Source organism: Pelodiscus sinensis, chromosome 2 (assembly GCF_049634645.1).
Source record: "Pelodiscus sinensis isolate JC-2024 chromosome 2, ASM4963464v1, whole genome shotgun sequence".
NCBI lineage: Eukaryota > Metazoa > Chordata > Testudines > Trionychidae > Pelodiscus > Pelodiscus sinensis.
Window position 1 is genome coordinate 250247466 of NC_134712.1, and position 13252 is coordinate 250260717.

The 13252-nt window shown below is 45.5% G+C and overlaps 1 protein-coding gene across 3 annotated transcripts in view; it reads right to left on the reverse strand.

The window, feature by feature from the left end:
• The window catches only part of LOC102450627 (vasoactive intestinal polypeptide receptor 1-like), a 42540-nt gene extending 31220 nt beyond the window's left edge, over window positions 1–11320 (reverse strand). For all 3 annotated transcript variants that reach the window (XM_075922879.1, XM_075922881.1, XM_075922878.1), the window contains exon 1: window positions 11183–11320. In XM_075922879.1, coding sequence (XP_075778994.1) covers window positions 11183–11215 — 33 coding nt within the window. In that variant the 5' untranslated portion in view covers window positions 11216–11320. The remainder of the gene's footprint in view (window positions 1–11182) is intronic.
• Window positions 11321–13252: the final 1932 nt, after the last annotated feature.

The following is a 13252-nucleotide window of genomic DNA, read 5'->3' on the forward strand; positions in this document are numbered from 1 at the left end:
TTTTCACCCCCTGCCCTTTGACAATGGGTAACCTTAAATATTTTTTTAGAAACCAGCATAATCATCTCCTAAAATAGCATTTTTATTATTATACATTAGGAACACGCCTCTGAATTGCTATAATTCAGAATTCTACACAATGCTTCTTTATATTGTTACATTTTCAGCTAAATCACATTTTGCACCACATTGGCATAACAAACAAATTTAGAAGCGGTAATAATGTCATTACTATGAAAATTGACAGCAATTTACATTAAAAAAAAATCCATTCATTTGTTTGGCTGGAAACAAGCTACTGTTTCAGCCACTAAGGTGTTTATAACTGGTTGTTGATAATGGAAAACTGCTTATAGTTAGGATTTTTTTTAAGCTGGGTGTTCAAAATCCATAGGCAAGCAATTTGGTGCAATGCAATTCAATTTGTGTAGAAATCCTTTCACTGTCATATCACAAAATGAAACCAGTAGGCAGCCAATGTCTTCAGTACATAGGGCTAGCTTCCCTTGCATAGAGTAGAACCTAATTCTGAAATGGTCCCACTGACATGAATGGGACTACTTGCAGAATACGGAGCTGTACAACATGAGAGTGAATCAGGTTCTTAGCATGTCATGTTTATATGAAACCATAAGCTTGTATGGAGGTAAAAGACACAGTCACAGTACAGATGTGCAGAACATGAGCACTATACGACCAAATTGCATTGTTCCATCTGCATATGAGTTGTGTGCATCTCATATGAAGGCACTGCCAGTATCTCCTTCACCCCACATTCCTATCACTCTCAGACCTTGTCTACACTAAACAGAAGGTCGCCACTGCTGCGATTGATCTTCCGGAGTTTGATTTAGTGAGTCTAGTTAAGACTCACTAAATCAAACTCAGAGGATGCCCCTACCAGCTGTCAGTATTCCTGCTTGTGTGAGGAGTAAGAGAAAATGATGGGAGTATTTGCTCCTGTCAGTCTCCTGCTGTTGGGACAGTGGGGAAACGTGAACCAAGGTATGTCAACTCCAGTTTCATAATTAACAGAGCTGGAGTTGCATATCTTGCCTCGACATTCCCTATGAGTGTAGACCTGGCCTGAGCATTAATCTGAGGTCAAGTGGGCTTGCTGGGCATTTTAACACTTGATCCCTTTCCTGCAAGAAAGACTTCCTTTCCTGTGGATGCCGCATGTCCCTGCATTATCATATTAATCGGGTTGGACCTGTTGGAATTCTAAACTCAGTGGTCCAATGACTTCCCCCATGGAGGAACGTAAAAGGTCTCTCTCAGCATTGTTATTGTGCAAGTCTAACCTCAGGTCTATTTGTGTCTCTTGGAGCTTTGAGAATTAAGATGCTGTATATTCCATTACCTATCCAATTCATCCATGGTATTCTAAGGCAGCTGTCACTAAGCAATCCCTAACTTGATTATGCTTCAGGCTTCTGTTGCTTCCCCTTTCCATCACCCCATTCCACTGCTACTAAGACCAGGTGCATCATGGGAGATGTACTTAGGCTGTTAAGTGCAGCCTATAGACTGGAAAAATGGAGGCATGATGCATTAGAACTGCAATTCTCAGAAGGTGCCAGGGCAGTTGCTCAGCAGCAGAGCTATCCTTACCCATCTGCAGAATTTACAGCTGCATAGGGCACCTGAAAATTTGGGGCACCACTGGGTCTTAATGTACATCCACCACCCCTTCCTGCCTGTCTTCCAATCCCTTCTCTGTGGCTCTGCTTCCTCCAGAGAGGAGCTAGTTAATTTAAAACTGATAAAGCCTGCCAGACTTATGAGCAGACCACTGAGCCCGCAAAAGAGCCATTCAAGTAATAATGAAGCCATTTAACAAGCATTTGCCAATCCTAGTTATGTCCTGTCCATTTCTGAATTGACTGTGTTACTCAACAGGATCGTAGTTTAAAATGTGCTTTAAGACTTGAGGCATCTGACGAAGTGGGTCTTTGCCCACGAAAGCTTATGCTCCAATACATCTGTTAGTCTATGACCGTGGTCACCAACCAGTAGATTGCGATCTACTGGTAGATCTCAGGGGCTCTAAGAGTAGCTCTTGAGCCCTCTGAACTGCGCGCCTGTGCAGTACATTTACATTAGATTTCCTCATTTGAGGAGCAGCTACTCACCAAGCAATAACACAGGTGTAGCTGCGAGGAATGGTGGGAGCTGGGAGCTCAGGAGGGCTGAAACACCCCAGCCAGCTGACTGTGGCTTTCAGCTGAAAGAGGCTGCCCCGCGCTCCAGCTGATTGGCGGCTTCTCCTCTGTGCCTGCCCACGTGGAGCTTGGTGCACCCTGTCTGAGCACCATGGCCAGCTGGCCGGGCAGCCACTTCTCTTTCCTTCAGCCTGGCTGCCCTGCGCTCAGCTCAGAGAGGCTGCGTTTAGCTCCAGCTGTGCTTCCCAGGCTGAGCGCAGGATCACAGATGCCCATCTGATGGACTATATACAACTAGCAATCTCAGACTATAACCCAGATTTCAAGACACTGGCAGATACTGTTCAGTCACAGGTGTCACACTGAGACTTTGTTATTGGAAGAAAAAATATATAATTCTCAATACTGGATTTTAGATTTACAAAATAGCACAGAACAGAATTTATAATTGTAAATGCTTCATTTGACATTTAAATAGCATGAATTAAAAACAGACCATTTATTTCATAACTATAAACGTGATTTTAATTTTATATATTGCATAATTTAAAAATAAACTGTTTAACAGAGTGTATAAGAGCAGGGGATAGCAAGTGATGGACAGGAGAATAGAGAGGGCGGGGCTTCAAGGAAGGGGCGTGGCTTCAAGGAAGGGGCGGGGCGGTAGATCTTTGCCTGTTCTGAGACTTAAAAAGTGATCTTGGGTGTAAAAAGGTTGGCAACCACTGGTCTATGAGGTGCCACAGGACTCCTCGTTGTTTATGCTTTAAAACTATTTCATTAGTGTGTTGCTGAAAATTATAAAATCGCATCGGGCTGTCGTTGGGCGTAGTGGCACCAGTTTAATAGTACTGCCGAGGGCCCCATAAATCCTAAGGATGGCCCTGTTCAGCAGGATGTGCTTTAATGCCAAACTGAGCCCAAAATGAACCATTTCAATTCAGGAACACCAAAACATTCAATTTTGATAGAAAAAATGAAAACAAAGTTTTGACATGTATGAATTTAAATGTTGGGGTTTTGGTGAAACATGTTGGGCTGATGGAGTTTGGTTGAAAACTTTTCAGTTTTCAGGTGCTTGGTATTTTTTCAGTAACAAGCCAAAGATTTCCTTGGAAAGCAGACACTTTTTACAATAAATAAAAGAAATAAAGGGGTCTTGAAAGTGCCATTTTCCACTGAAAACTTTTTTCAGCAGGAAATAGTCAACCTGCTCTCATGTTAATTTCCCTTCTCTTACCAAAAGAGAATTCTTTAATAGCTACACATTTCCTTTCAAAGAAACACCCTCAAAACAATATTGCCCTTGCACCATGCTGAGATGGCTCACACGGTCTTTCGAGGAAGTATGTCACCTTGTGCTTCTTCATCCCAAATTCTTTCTGTGTCTACAATTTCTCTTAGGAGCCACCTATCCAACCATTTGACTAAGATTAACCAGGCTATGATTATGAGCAATTAGAACATCAACATTTTAACAAGGGGTCTCTTGCCATATAATATCATTTTGGAAATAAACTGGTAAACGTCTTTTTTTTTGTTAAGATGCCCAGAGGCCTTTGGCATGGACCATCCCATATGTTAATGATCATCACTGACTCTCATCAGTGCTGGCAAATCATCATAAGTCCAAAAGCAGTCTTGTGTAAGGCCTGCCTAGCAAGAAACAAAAACAGTGCTGGTGCTGGGTGCGAATGAGCGTGTAGCCTCACTGAAAACAAACACAGTTATAAAAGAAGAGATGGAAACTTCCCTTAGAAATACAGCACCCAGGCTATGTCTACACTGCAGGTATTTGTAGGCAGAGAGTATGCTAATGAAGTGCTCATTAGCATTTGTCACACTGTCATTTGTATATCTCTGCCAATGCTTTTTGCTCAAGAGGTTTTTGCACAAAAACAAGCCATGTAGACGAGTCCGTTTTGCACAAAAAACCTTTTTGTGCAAGATCCTGTATAGCTCCTTTTTTGAGGCATAAGGGATCTTGTGCAAAAGGTTTTTTTCACAAAATGCACCCATCTACACGACAAAACCTCTTGCGCAAAAAGCATGGGCAGAGAATATGCAAATGACAGCATGACAAAGGCTAATGAGCACTTAATTAGCATACTCTCTGCCGACAAATACCTGCAGTGTAGACATAGCCCCAGTGAGAAATTAATGATCAGAGATGATGTTAAACTAGTTGGCCTTCCTCAAGCGAAAAGAAAAGAAAAGAAAAGAAAAGAAAAGAAAAGAAAAGAAAAGAAAAGAAAAGAAAAGAAAAGAAAAGAAAAGAAAAGAAAAGAAAAGAAAAGAAAAAGTTATTTTGCACTCCGTGAAAACCCTTCTGGCCAGAACATCATCTGCTGTTGCTGACTGTCTCTCACTTGTTCTTTACACAATCCTTGGTTATTCATCTTAAATGATGAACAGGAACAATTCAGGGCTGAGGGCAGCAAGCTGCTGCATGTCCTCAATTCACATTGGTCTCAATCCACCTAAGGTACTTACATAGCCCCTGCAATCATTGAATCTGAAACCTCAGAAGCTTTTCAGCATTTATCCTCACAATACCCCTGTGTCCTACTTTACAGCTGGGGAACCAAGACACAAATTTGCAGAGGCACCTAGCTTCTGAAACCCAAGAGGAGTGAAGCACCTCAGTACCATGTGAACCTTTGACTATCTAGTCCCTAAGGTCATGTTTACACTATGTGAAAGATTGACGCAGAAAATCGATCATGTCTACACTATGTTGAAGATTGATCTTCCGAGGTTCGATTTAGCGTGTCTAGTATAGACCTGCTAAATCAAACTCAGAGGGTACCCCAATTTAAGTATGACAATTCGAGAGGACCATTTGTTCCTGTCAACCTCCTGCTGTGTGGACAGCACAGAAATGTAATTTAAGATACATTAATTCCAGCTATCTAATCAACATAGCAGGAGTTGTGTATCTTAAGTCAACCTTCTGCTGTATTGTAGACCAGGCTTAAGTTACTTGCCTGTGTTACACAAGAAGCTTATGTCAGTGCAGGGACTTGAACTCCTACGGGCCTAACTACTGGATCATTCTTCCATCTTCCTTTAGAAAGCTCAGCATTGAACAAAGGATGTCTTTCTACGCTAGGGAGGAGTTTGATAGAAAACCTTCCGCCAGAGCCTTGCAGAACTAGGGTCCAACCTTGTGTCATATTCCTAACATCAAAAATTTTAGAGCACTGCAAACTGCAGCATTATGCAAATAGGGTTGGACATGATACTCTATTTTGTTTGCTTTGTGACATGCCAGCTTGTCTGTAAAAAAAGAGCAAAATCACAAGCTGTATCTCCTTGGGCTGTGATCCTCTCAGGTCTCATCAACTGAACAACGTCAAGTCTGGCCAGAGTTTGGGTGGGAGACTTCCAAGAAACACCTGCCTGCTCCAGGAGGCTTTCTGAACCTTTTCTCTCAGCCCAGCCCAGCCCAACATAATTATGCATTATAATGCATTGACAGGTGTGTTCTGAGCGAGGTACGAGAAGTCATTCTTCTGCTCTACTCTGCACTGGTTAGGCCTCAGTTGGAGTATTGTGTCCAGTTCTGGGCACCACATTTCAAGAAAGATGTGGAGAAATTGGAGAGGGTCCAGAGAAGAGCAACAAGAATGATTAAAGGTCTAGAGAACATGACCTATGAAGGAAGGTTGAAAGAATTGGGTTTTAGTTTGGAAAAGAGAAGACTGAGGGTATGTCTACACTACCACCCTAGTTTGAACTAGGGTGGTAATGTAGGCAACTGAAGTTGCAAATGAAGCCCGGAATTTGAATTTCCTGGGCTTCATTTGCATAAAGCCAGGCGCCGCCATTTTTAAATGTCCGCTAGTGCGGACTCCGTGCCGCGTGTAACATGATTCTGCCCCAGGTAACCAGCCAGGTTCATTGCCCATTCATTCCCGGAGCTTAGAAATGGAAGGGAGGTGTTCTATTAGCTTGCTGTCCATCTTCTAGTCTCTGTCCTACCATGTGGAGGTCAGTCTGACTGGGTTTGAAGTTTAGTTCTTTCACCAGATCATCACCACCCTTGCTCACCCACCTGGCAGGGCACTGCAGTTTCCTCACTAGAGTTTCCAGCCATCTGCAGTGGCTTGTGACTCAGCCTTGTGGCCAGGTCCTTGTGAAAGTTCAACACCCCCTCTCCCTGCTCCGGGTAGAAGAGTCCACAGTGCATCCAAATATGGAACTGCTGGGCTTAGTTCTCTGCCCCTCTGGTGTTATTCAGCCAGCTGCTCAGCTCTCAGACTTCGCCTCAAGTGGGGCATTCCCTGCCTTGGTTTTTCTTTACCACCATCAGCATGTCCCTGTGAAATCCAAAGAATGCCTTGTAGGGCCTTCCTTCACTCTAAGGAGCAGTGTTGTCTTCAAATCGGCATTGTCAAGTCCAAGTCGAGTCTCAAGTCACTACAGTTCAAGTCTCAAGTCAAGTCTCGAGTCCCTAAAGTCACTTTCGAGTCAAGTCCCAAGTCGAGTCTCAAGTCTTAATTTAAAAACTGTCAAGTCATTTTTGTACAAGCCATTAATATCGGCATTTTTGGACCATTTTTTCACCAAGTCGATTTAACAAAATTAGCAAGTCTTAAGTTGAGTCTCAAGTCACAAACAATGAACCCGAGTCGAGTCTCAAGTGGAGTCACCTCAGCGACTTAAGTCGGACTCGAGTTCAAGTCGTGGGACTTGAGTCAACAACTCTGTTAAGGAGGTTCTGATCAGTTACAGTCCTCCTGAGATTCCAAGCCAAGCCAGCTTCTCTCCCCAAGCACAAGCATCTGATCTGCTCTCCTTTTGAACCAGCTGCAGCTGAGTCCATCTTGCCCCCTTTTCATAGGCCCTAGAGTCATTACAAGTGTGGCAGGCCAGGCTGAAAATGGACTGTGGTGAACTTAAACCCTTTGCAGCCAAGGGGGGTTTGTTTACCCCATCACAGAACCTGGCAGGGCCTGTTTAAAGAATCTAACATAAACACAGACTTGACTCTGGGCAAAACAGAAATGTACACTTGTAAGTGACGCTGATGGTGTTTGCTTAGTGCGCTATTTGCTGCATGAGTCAGGAATCTGCGCTTTTTCCAGAATTGCTGTAAGGAGCTATTTCCAAACCTGCAGCTGCTTTGCTTTCTGAGCTACGAGACCTTTTTCCCAGCTTAGCCTAGTAACTATAAAAGGCAGCACATCCCAGTGGTTAAAGCCCTAGAATGTTAAAACTATGCACATTGGCCAAACATTTCTAAAGCAGCAGCAGGGGTACATCCCAGGAGATGTGGTTCTAAAAATGGGTAAAGGTCCATTGTGGTTCTCTCTTATTCAACCCGTTCTGCCTCTGGGTTCTGAGTAGCATTAAACATCATGATCTCAGCCTCCCTTTTTAAAGTAACTTTTACTGACTCCCCTTTGGGTTACGATCCAAAGACCTTCCTGTCTGTTGCTTGCTAGGTCTTGATCCACAATGCTCACTATGTAACCACATGTGTCCGGTCATTCTCTCCAGTCTGTTAATTAGATTATTTCAAGAGTCATTTGCAAGTGAACACGACAGGCTAGGGGGCATTTTCCATGTATCTTTCCTCTTTCTGGAGTTGATTACCTATGGAGGAAGACAAGCTGATCCACTGTCTGCCTTATAGGCTCCATTTAAGCAATAACTTTTTGAGATTGTTTTTAAAAGGTTGGCACAAAGCTTGAATGTGTCAATTGTATCAGATTATATCTAGTTATCTGCCTATATCTAAACTGCATAGATCTATGCATATAGATATAAGTGTATATAGGTTTGCAGCTATATATGTGCAGAAACATTGTAGATATCGATATATGGCTGTAGTTTGTATGTAAATATATATAACACCGTGTTCCCTGTAAGCCATGTGCATGTGGGGCTGCTCAAGAGAGATTCAAATGTTGCCCAGCTGATTAACAGAGATCCCACGGGTAGGTGTTTTGTTTCTAGTGGTGGTGCACAATTTGCACATGCCTTAGTGCACATAAACATTTATTCTTCACATGGATGGAAAAAATTATACACGGCTGGAAGAGATTAGAGGGAACATTGCAACACACCTTTTTTAACTATAACCTGGAGGAAGGAAGGAAAATGAAGTGCAATAACTTGAATGTATACCAAAGTAGGTCACATTTAATAACCATTGGTGCTTTAAAAAAGAAATCATTAGCATTCCAAGATCCATATTACCTGTCACTGCCCCGTTTCCCCTCTCGGCATGCGTATGTGTAACACCTAGTGCCATTACAGGCCCAATCTGATATTCACTGCATACCCACAGTTCTTTGGAGAGGGGATGCACAAGGAAGGGAGGAGAAGACCCTAGAGAGAGTTAAGCATGTCCTACCAGCAGGGATTGCGTTAGTCAGTAGAAGCTCTGTTTCTATTTTTCCACTGAATGCTTGATTAAGATATCTCTGTGCCTCAGGAGTGACCCCTCCTTGTTTACAATAATTATCTTCATTCAGCTGATTCAAAGGGAGAGCTGTTTATTCTGTAAATTTGCTTTTTGACTGAAGAGGCCTGTGTAGTCCTGCAGATGGGGCATTCAACTGGTCTGTGACCTCCTGCAAGTCAAATCCCTTTTTTGTAACTGTTTCTCCTACTGCTCCTTATGGCAGACAGTGCCTCTTGCTAGCCATCTGTACAGTGCCTATACACTGGGGACCTTATCTCACTTGAGTGTCTGGGTGATACTCTCATATTCAGGGCTCGCCGAGCCACGGCGAGCCCTGCTTGCCAGCCGCACTGTCTGGCGATCTGCACGTGTGCAGATCGTTCTGTGCATGTGAAGATTGCCCGAACCCGGCTCTTCCGGGTTGTAATCTACTTGCCACGGGCAAGTAGATTACATAGTTTGTCGAGCCCTGCTCATATGCATAAAGAACAGTGTTAGCATTGATATTGGCCTGACTGCAAGCTGGTGAGCATCTTCTGTGAAGCACTCAACACTTACCCCTGGTTTACACTAGGGAATTATTTTGAAATAGCAAGTGAAGCATCCACATGACTAATCCCATTATTTCGAATTAACAGGTTGGTTATTTTGAAATAATAACTCCTGCTTTCCTTGGGGAATAACATTTATTTTGAAATAGTCATTTCAAAATAATGGTAGCATGGATGCTCCGGTGCCGATATTTCAAAATAACTACTCCCCAGAGTCATTCAAACTAATTACTCCCCAGTACTTCCTGAGGCTCTAAGTCAAGGTAGCGCATCCACATGAATGGAGCCTGCCTCCGACTAATTTCAGAGCTTCCCTGTAGTGTGGACTCGCTATTTTGAAATAGTTATTCTGGGAGTTATTATTTCCAAATCAGTTATTTTGAAATAATTTCCTAGTGGAGACATGCAATTATTGATATGGATGGGAATTGAGGGTGATCAGTGTCACAAAGGAAGTTTTCATCATCTTGCATGATTGGGCCTCTGGTTTATTTTCATGCCTGGACAAATCTTTGTTCCAAGGATCCTTGTTGAAATTATTCTTCCATTCTAACTTGATCTTCTGGCACAGGAAGGAAACATTAACTTTCTGTAAACACCTTCTAGATTTGGGGTTTTTGTGCACTTCCTATTTAGAAGCTAAAATTTCTCCTAAAAAATGGCTGACTCTTAGCGCAATGATTCCCCTCACAGATGTGTCAGAGGCCCAGATGTGAGTGACAAAATGATTCTAACGGCGACGCTGTACCTACAAGCTGTCAAGCAGGAATTTCTACCGTTTAATCCCAGGTGACAGGTGTGTTTACGGCTCACACTGTCTGTTACAATACTTTGGAAAGATAACAACCAGCACTGCACAGATGTGTAGAGCACATTCATCCCAGCCATGACGGACCCCAAACAGAAAAGTCGTAATACCAATGGTGGAGAACCAAGACTTGTCACAGCGTTTATAAACACAGATTCAAATCCAGAAGTCACTCTGCACAGGCGTTATTGCTCGCTGTGCGGGCACATGGAGAGTGATGCCAACACCTCTCTGAATTTAACAGTTACACAACCTGGTGCTTAATATCGCTATAGGTATTCAGCAGAACAGGGTCAGAGCTCAGTGGAACTGCATGTGTTCTGCGCCTCTGGAGGGGTGAAGGAAATACACCCCTCTAGAAAGGAAAGTAAGCCGGTGTGCCCTGGTGTGCAGCTCTGGCAAGAGATGACTAAGCTCCAGCTAAAGCCAGCAGGGAGCTATTTAAAGAGCTAGCAGGGACCCAGGTTGCAATAGGACAGTAGTCCTGTGGCACCTTATAGACTAACTGAAGTGTAGGAGCATAAGCTTTCGTGGGCAAAGACGTCAGATGCGAAGTGGGTCTTTGCCCACGAAAGCTTATGCTCCTACACTTCAGTAAGTCTATAAGGTGCCACAGGACTCCTCGCCGCTTTTGCAGATTTAGACTAACAGGGCTACCTCTCTGATAATAGGATAGTACCTGCAAGAAATGTTCAGTTACTTTCACCACTGCACACCTTCTGCATCCGCAGCAAAGTTCTCCTCCCCCTGCTCACCACTGGGGTCTCCACTTGAATTTGGGAATTGGATGCCCTGCCTATTTCTAGGGGGTCTCTTTAAAATACTTATTGGACAATCTACGGCTAATCAAAGGCTCTGCCGGCCCTAAATTGCACGCAAAGCTTCCACCCGCGGAAGAGGAGTCCTGACTCGCTCTAACTTGTGCAAATTCTTTAGCATTTGACGGATGATGTTCATCAGCCCTTTGTGGCTGTTCCCCAGCAGCATGGCAAGGTGTGTGCGTGTGGGGGGAGAGGGGGAGAGGTTCTCAGCCCCACAGGCGGGTGTGAGATCCGGAGCAGCAGGGAAGAGGGAAAGCTACAGGGCAGGTGCCCCCGGTCCGGATGGGAGCGCAAGTGCGGGAGAGACAGAGGCGGGGGGGCGCGGAGCGACTGTCCGGTCCCGATGTGAGATGCACCCGCCGCGGCAGCCCCCCTGCGCCCTCCCTGCCCCGCGGAGCGCAGCGCAGCGCGCCCGGACTCACCAGCGGGAGCAACACCCAGCAGAAACTCCGCATCCTCGGCCGCTGCCGGCGCCTCCTCCGAGCTCTGCCTGCCGGAGCCGGGGCTCAGCCCGTCCCCACCTCCCGAGTCCCGCCCCTGCCTCCTCCGGATCGCGCTGCAGCTCCCTCCCCAAGGGTGCAGGCGCGCCCCCTCCAAACCCCCTCTCGCCTTCCCCCGGGGGGGCGGGGAGCGCTGGGTCGCCTCCCGCCGAGGAGCGACCCCCGATCTCCCCAAAACACGGAGCTCTTCCCCTGCCCCCCCCCCAAACCGCCTGCCCCCCAGAGCAGCGGCGCTGCCTGGCCCCAGACCCAGCCTCTCACAGCCCCGCTGGCTCCCTGGTCTGGTGGCCTCTTGGCGGGGTGTGTGTGAGGCCCAAGCGTGGCAGGAGCCATACTTATTCCGAAATAGCTTATAGCACGTCTACAGGGCAGAGAAGCCTCAAAATTAATCCAAGGCAGGCTTCTCTAATGTAGACGTGCTATCTCGATTTAGAGCCCCAGGAGAAATAACAGAACAGCCCTGGCGAGGGGCTATTTTGAAAGAGCAGATGTGGAGCATCTACACATGCCTTATTTCAAAATAGCTATTTCAGAATGGCTACGTCTACACTGGCCCCTTTTCTGAAAGGGGCATGTTAATTTCACAGGTCGTAATAGGGAAATCCGCGGGGGATTTAAATATCCCCCGCGGCATTTAAATAAAAATGTCCGCCGCTTTTTTCCAGCTTTTAGAAAAGCCGGAAAAGAGCATCTACACTGGCCCCGATCCTCCGGAAAAAAAGCCCTTTTGAAGTAGGAATAAGATCCTCCGGAAAAGGGCTTTTTTTCCGGAGGATCGGGGCCAGTGTAGATGCTCTTTTCCGGCTTTTCTAAAAGCCGGAAAAAAGCGGCGGACATTTTTATTTAAATGCCGCGGGGGATATTTAAATCCCCCGCGGATTTCCCTATTACGACCTGTGAAATTAACATGCCCCTTTCGGAAAAGGAGCCAGTGTAGACGAGCCCACCAGGGGTGTGTCTAGACTACATGCCTCCTTCGACGGAGGCATGTAGATTAGCCAGATCGGAAGAGGGAAATGAAGCTGCGATTAAAATAATCGCGGCTTCATTTAAATTTAAATGGCTGCCCCGATCTGCCGATCAGCTGTTTGTCGGCAGATCGGGGCAGTCTGGACGCGATGCGCCGACAAAGAAGCCTTTCTTCATCGGCACAGGTAAACCTGGTTTCACGAGGCTTACCTGTGTCGATGAAGAAAGGCTTCTTTGTCGGCGCGTCGCGTCCAGACTGCCCCGATCTGCCGACAAACAGCTGATCGGCAGATCGGGGCAGCCATTTAAATTTAAATGAAGCCGCGATTATTTTAATCGCGGCTTCATTTCCCTCTTCTGATCTGGCTAATCTACATGCCTCCGTCGAAGGAGGCATGTAGTCTAGACACACCCCAGGTGTTATTCTTTGTAGAATGAGGCTTACAGGAGTCGGAATAAGCCATCCATTATTTTGAAATTATTTCTAAATAACAGAATTGCTGTGTAGACACTCTCATAGTTATTTCTGGATAACAGCCATTATCCTGAGATAACTTTGCTGTGCAGACACACCCTCACAGAGCTAGAGAGTCGTCTTTGATAAGACAATGTGGGCACCTGGGTACAAAATATGGCAGGATTCCCGCAGGCCTCATCCTTCCTCGTCCAACTCCCCCAAAATTCTCCCTATCCCTCGGATCTCCTCGAGCCCACACGTTTTTGCCTTCTGTTCATTTTCCTGGGGCCTACATCCTACCCCTCTCAATATCTCCCTAAGCCGCAAAATCTCCCAGGGAAACTCATCCAGCTGCCTCTCTTCCCCCTACCCCCCACCCCCCATAGCATCCCAAGTTCCGGAATCATCCTTCCTCTGCAGACTGCCCAGGATCCTTCTACCCTCTTGCTTCATAAGATCCCCCATATGCCTTCAGGATAATTGTGGTGGGACTCAGCACATGAGCACACTAAGCCACACTCTGCTGCACTGCATGGGGCCCTTTAAGATCAAATGGATGGAAGTGT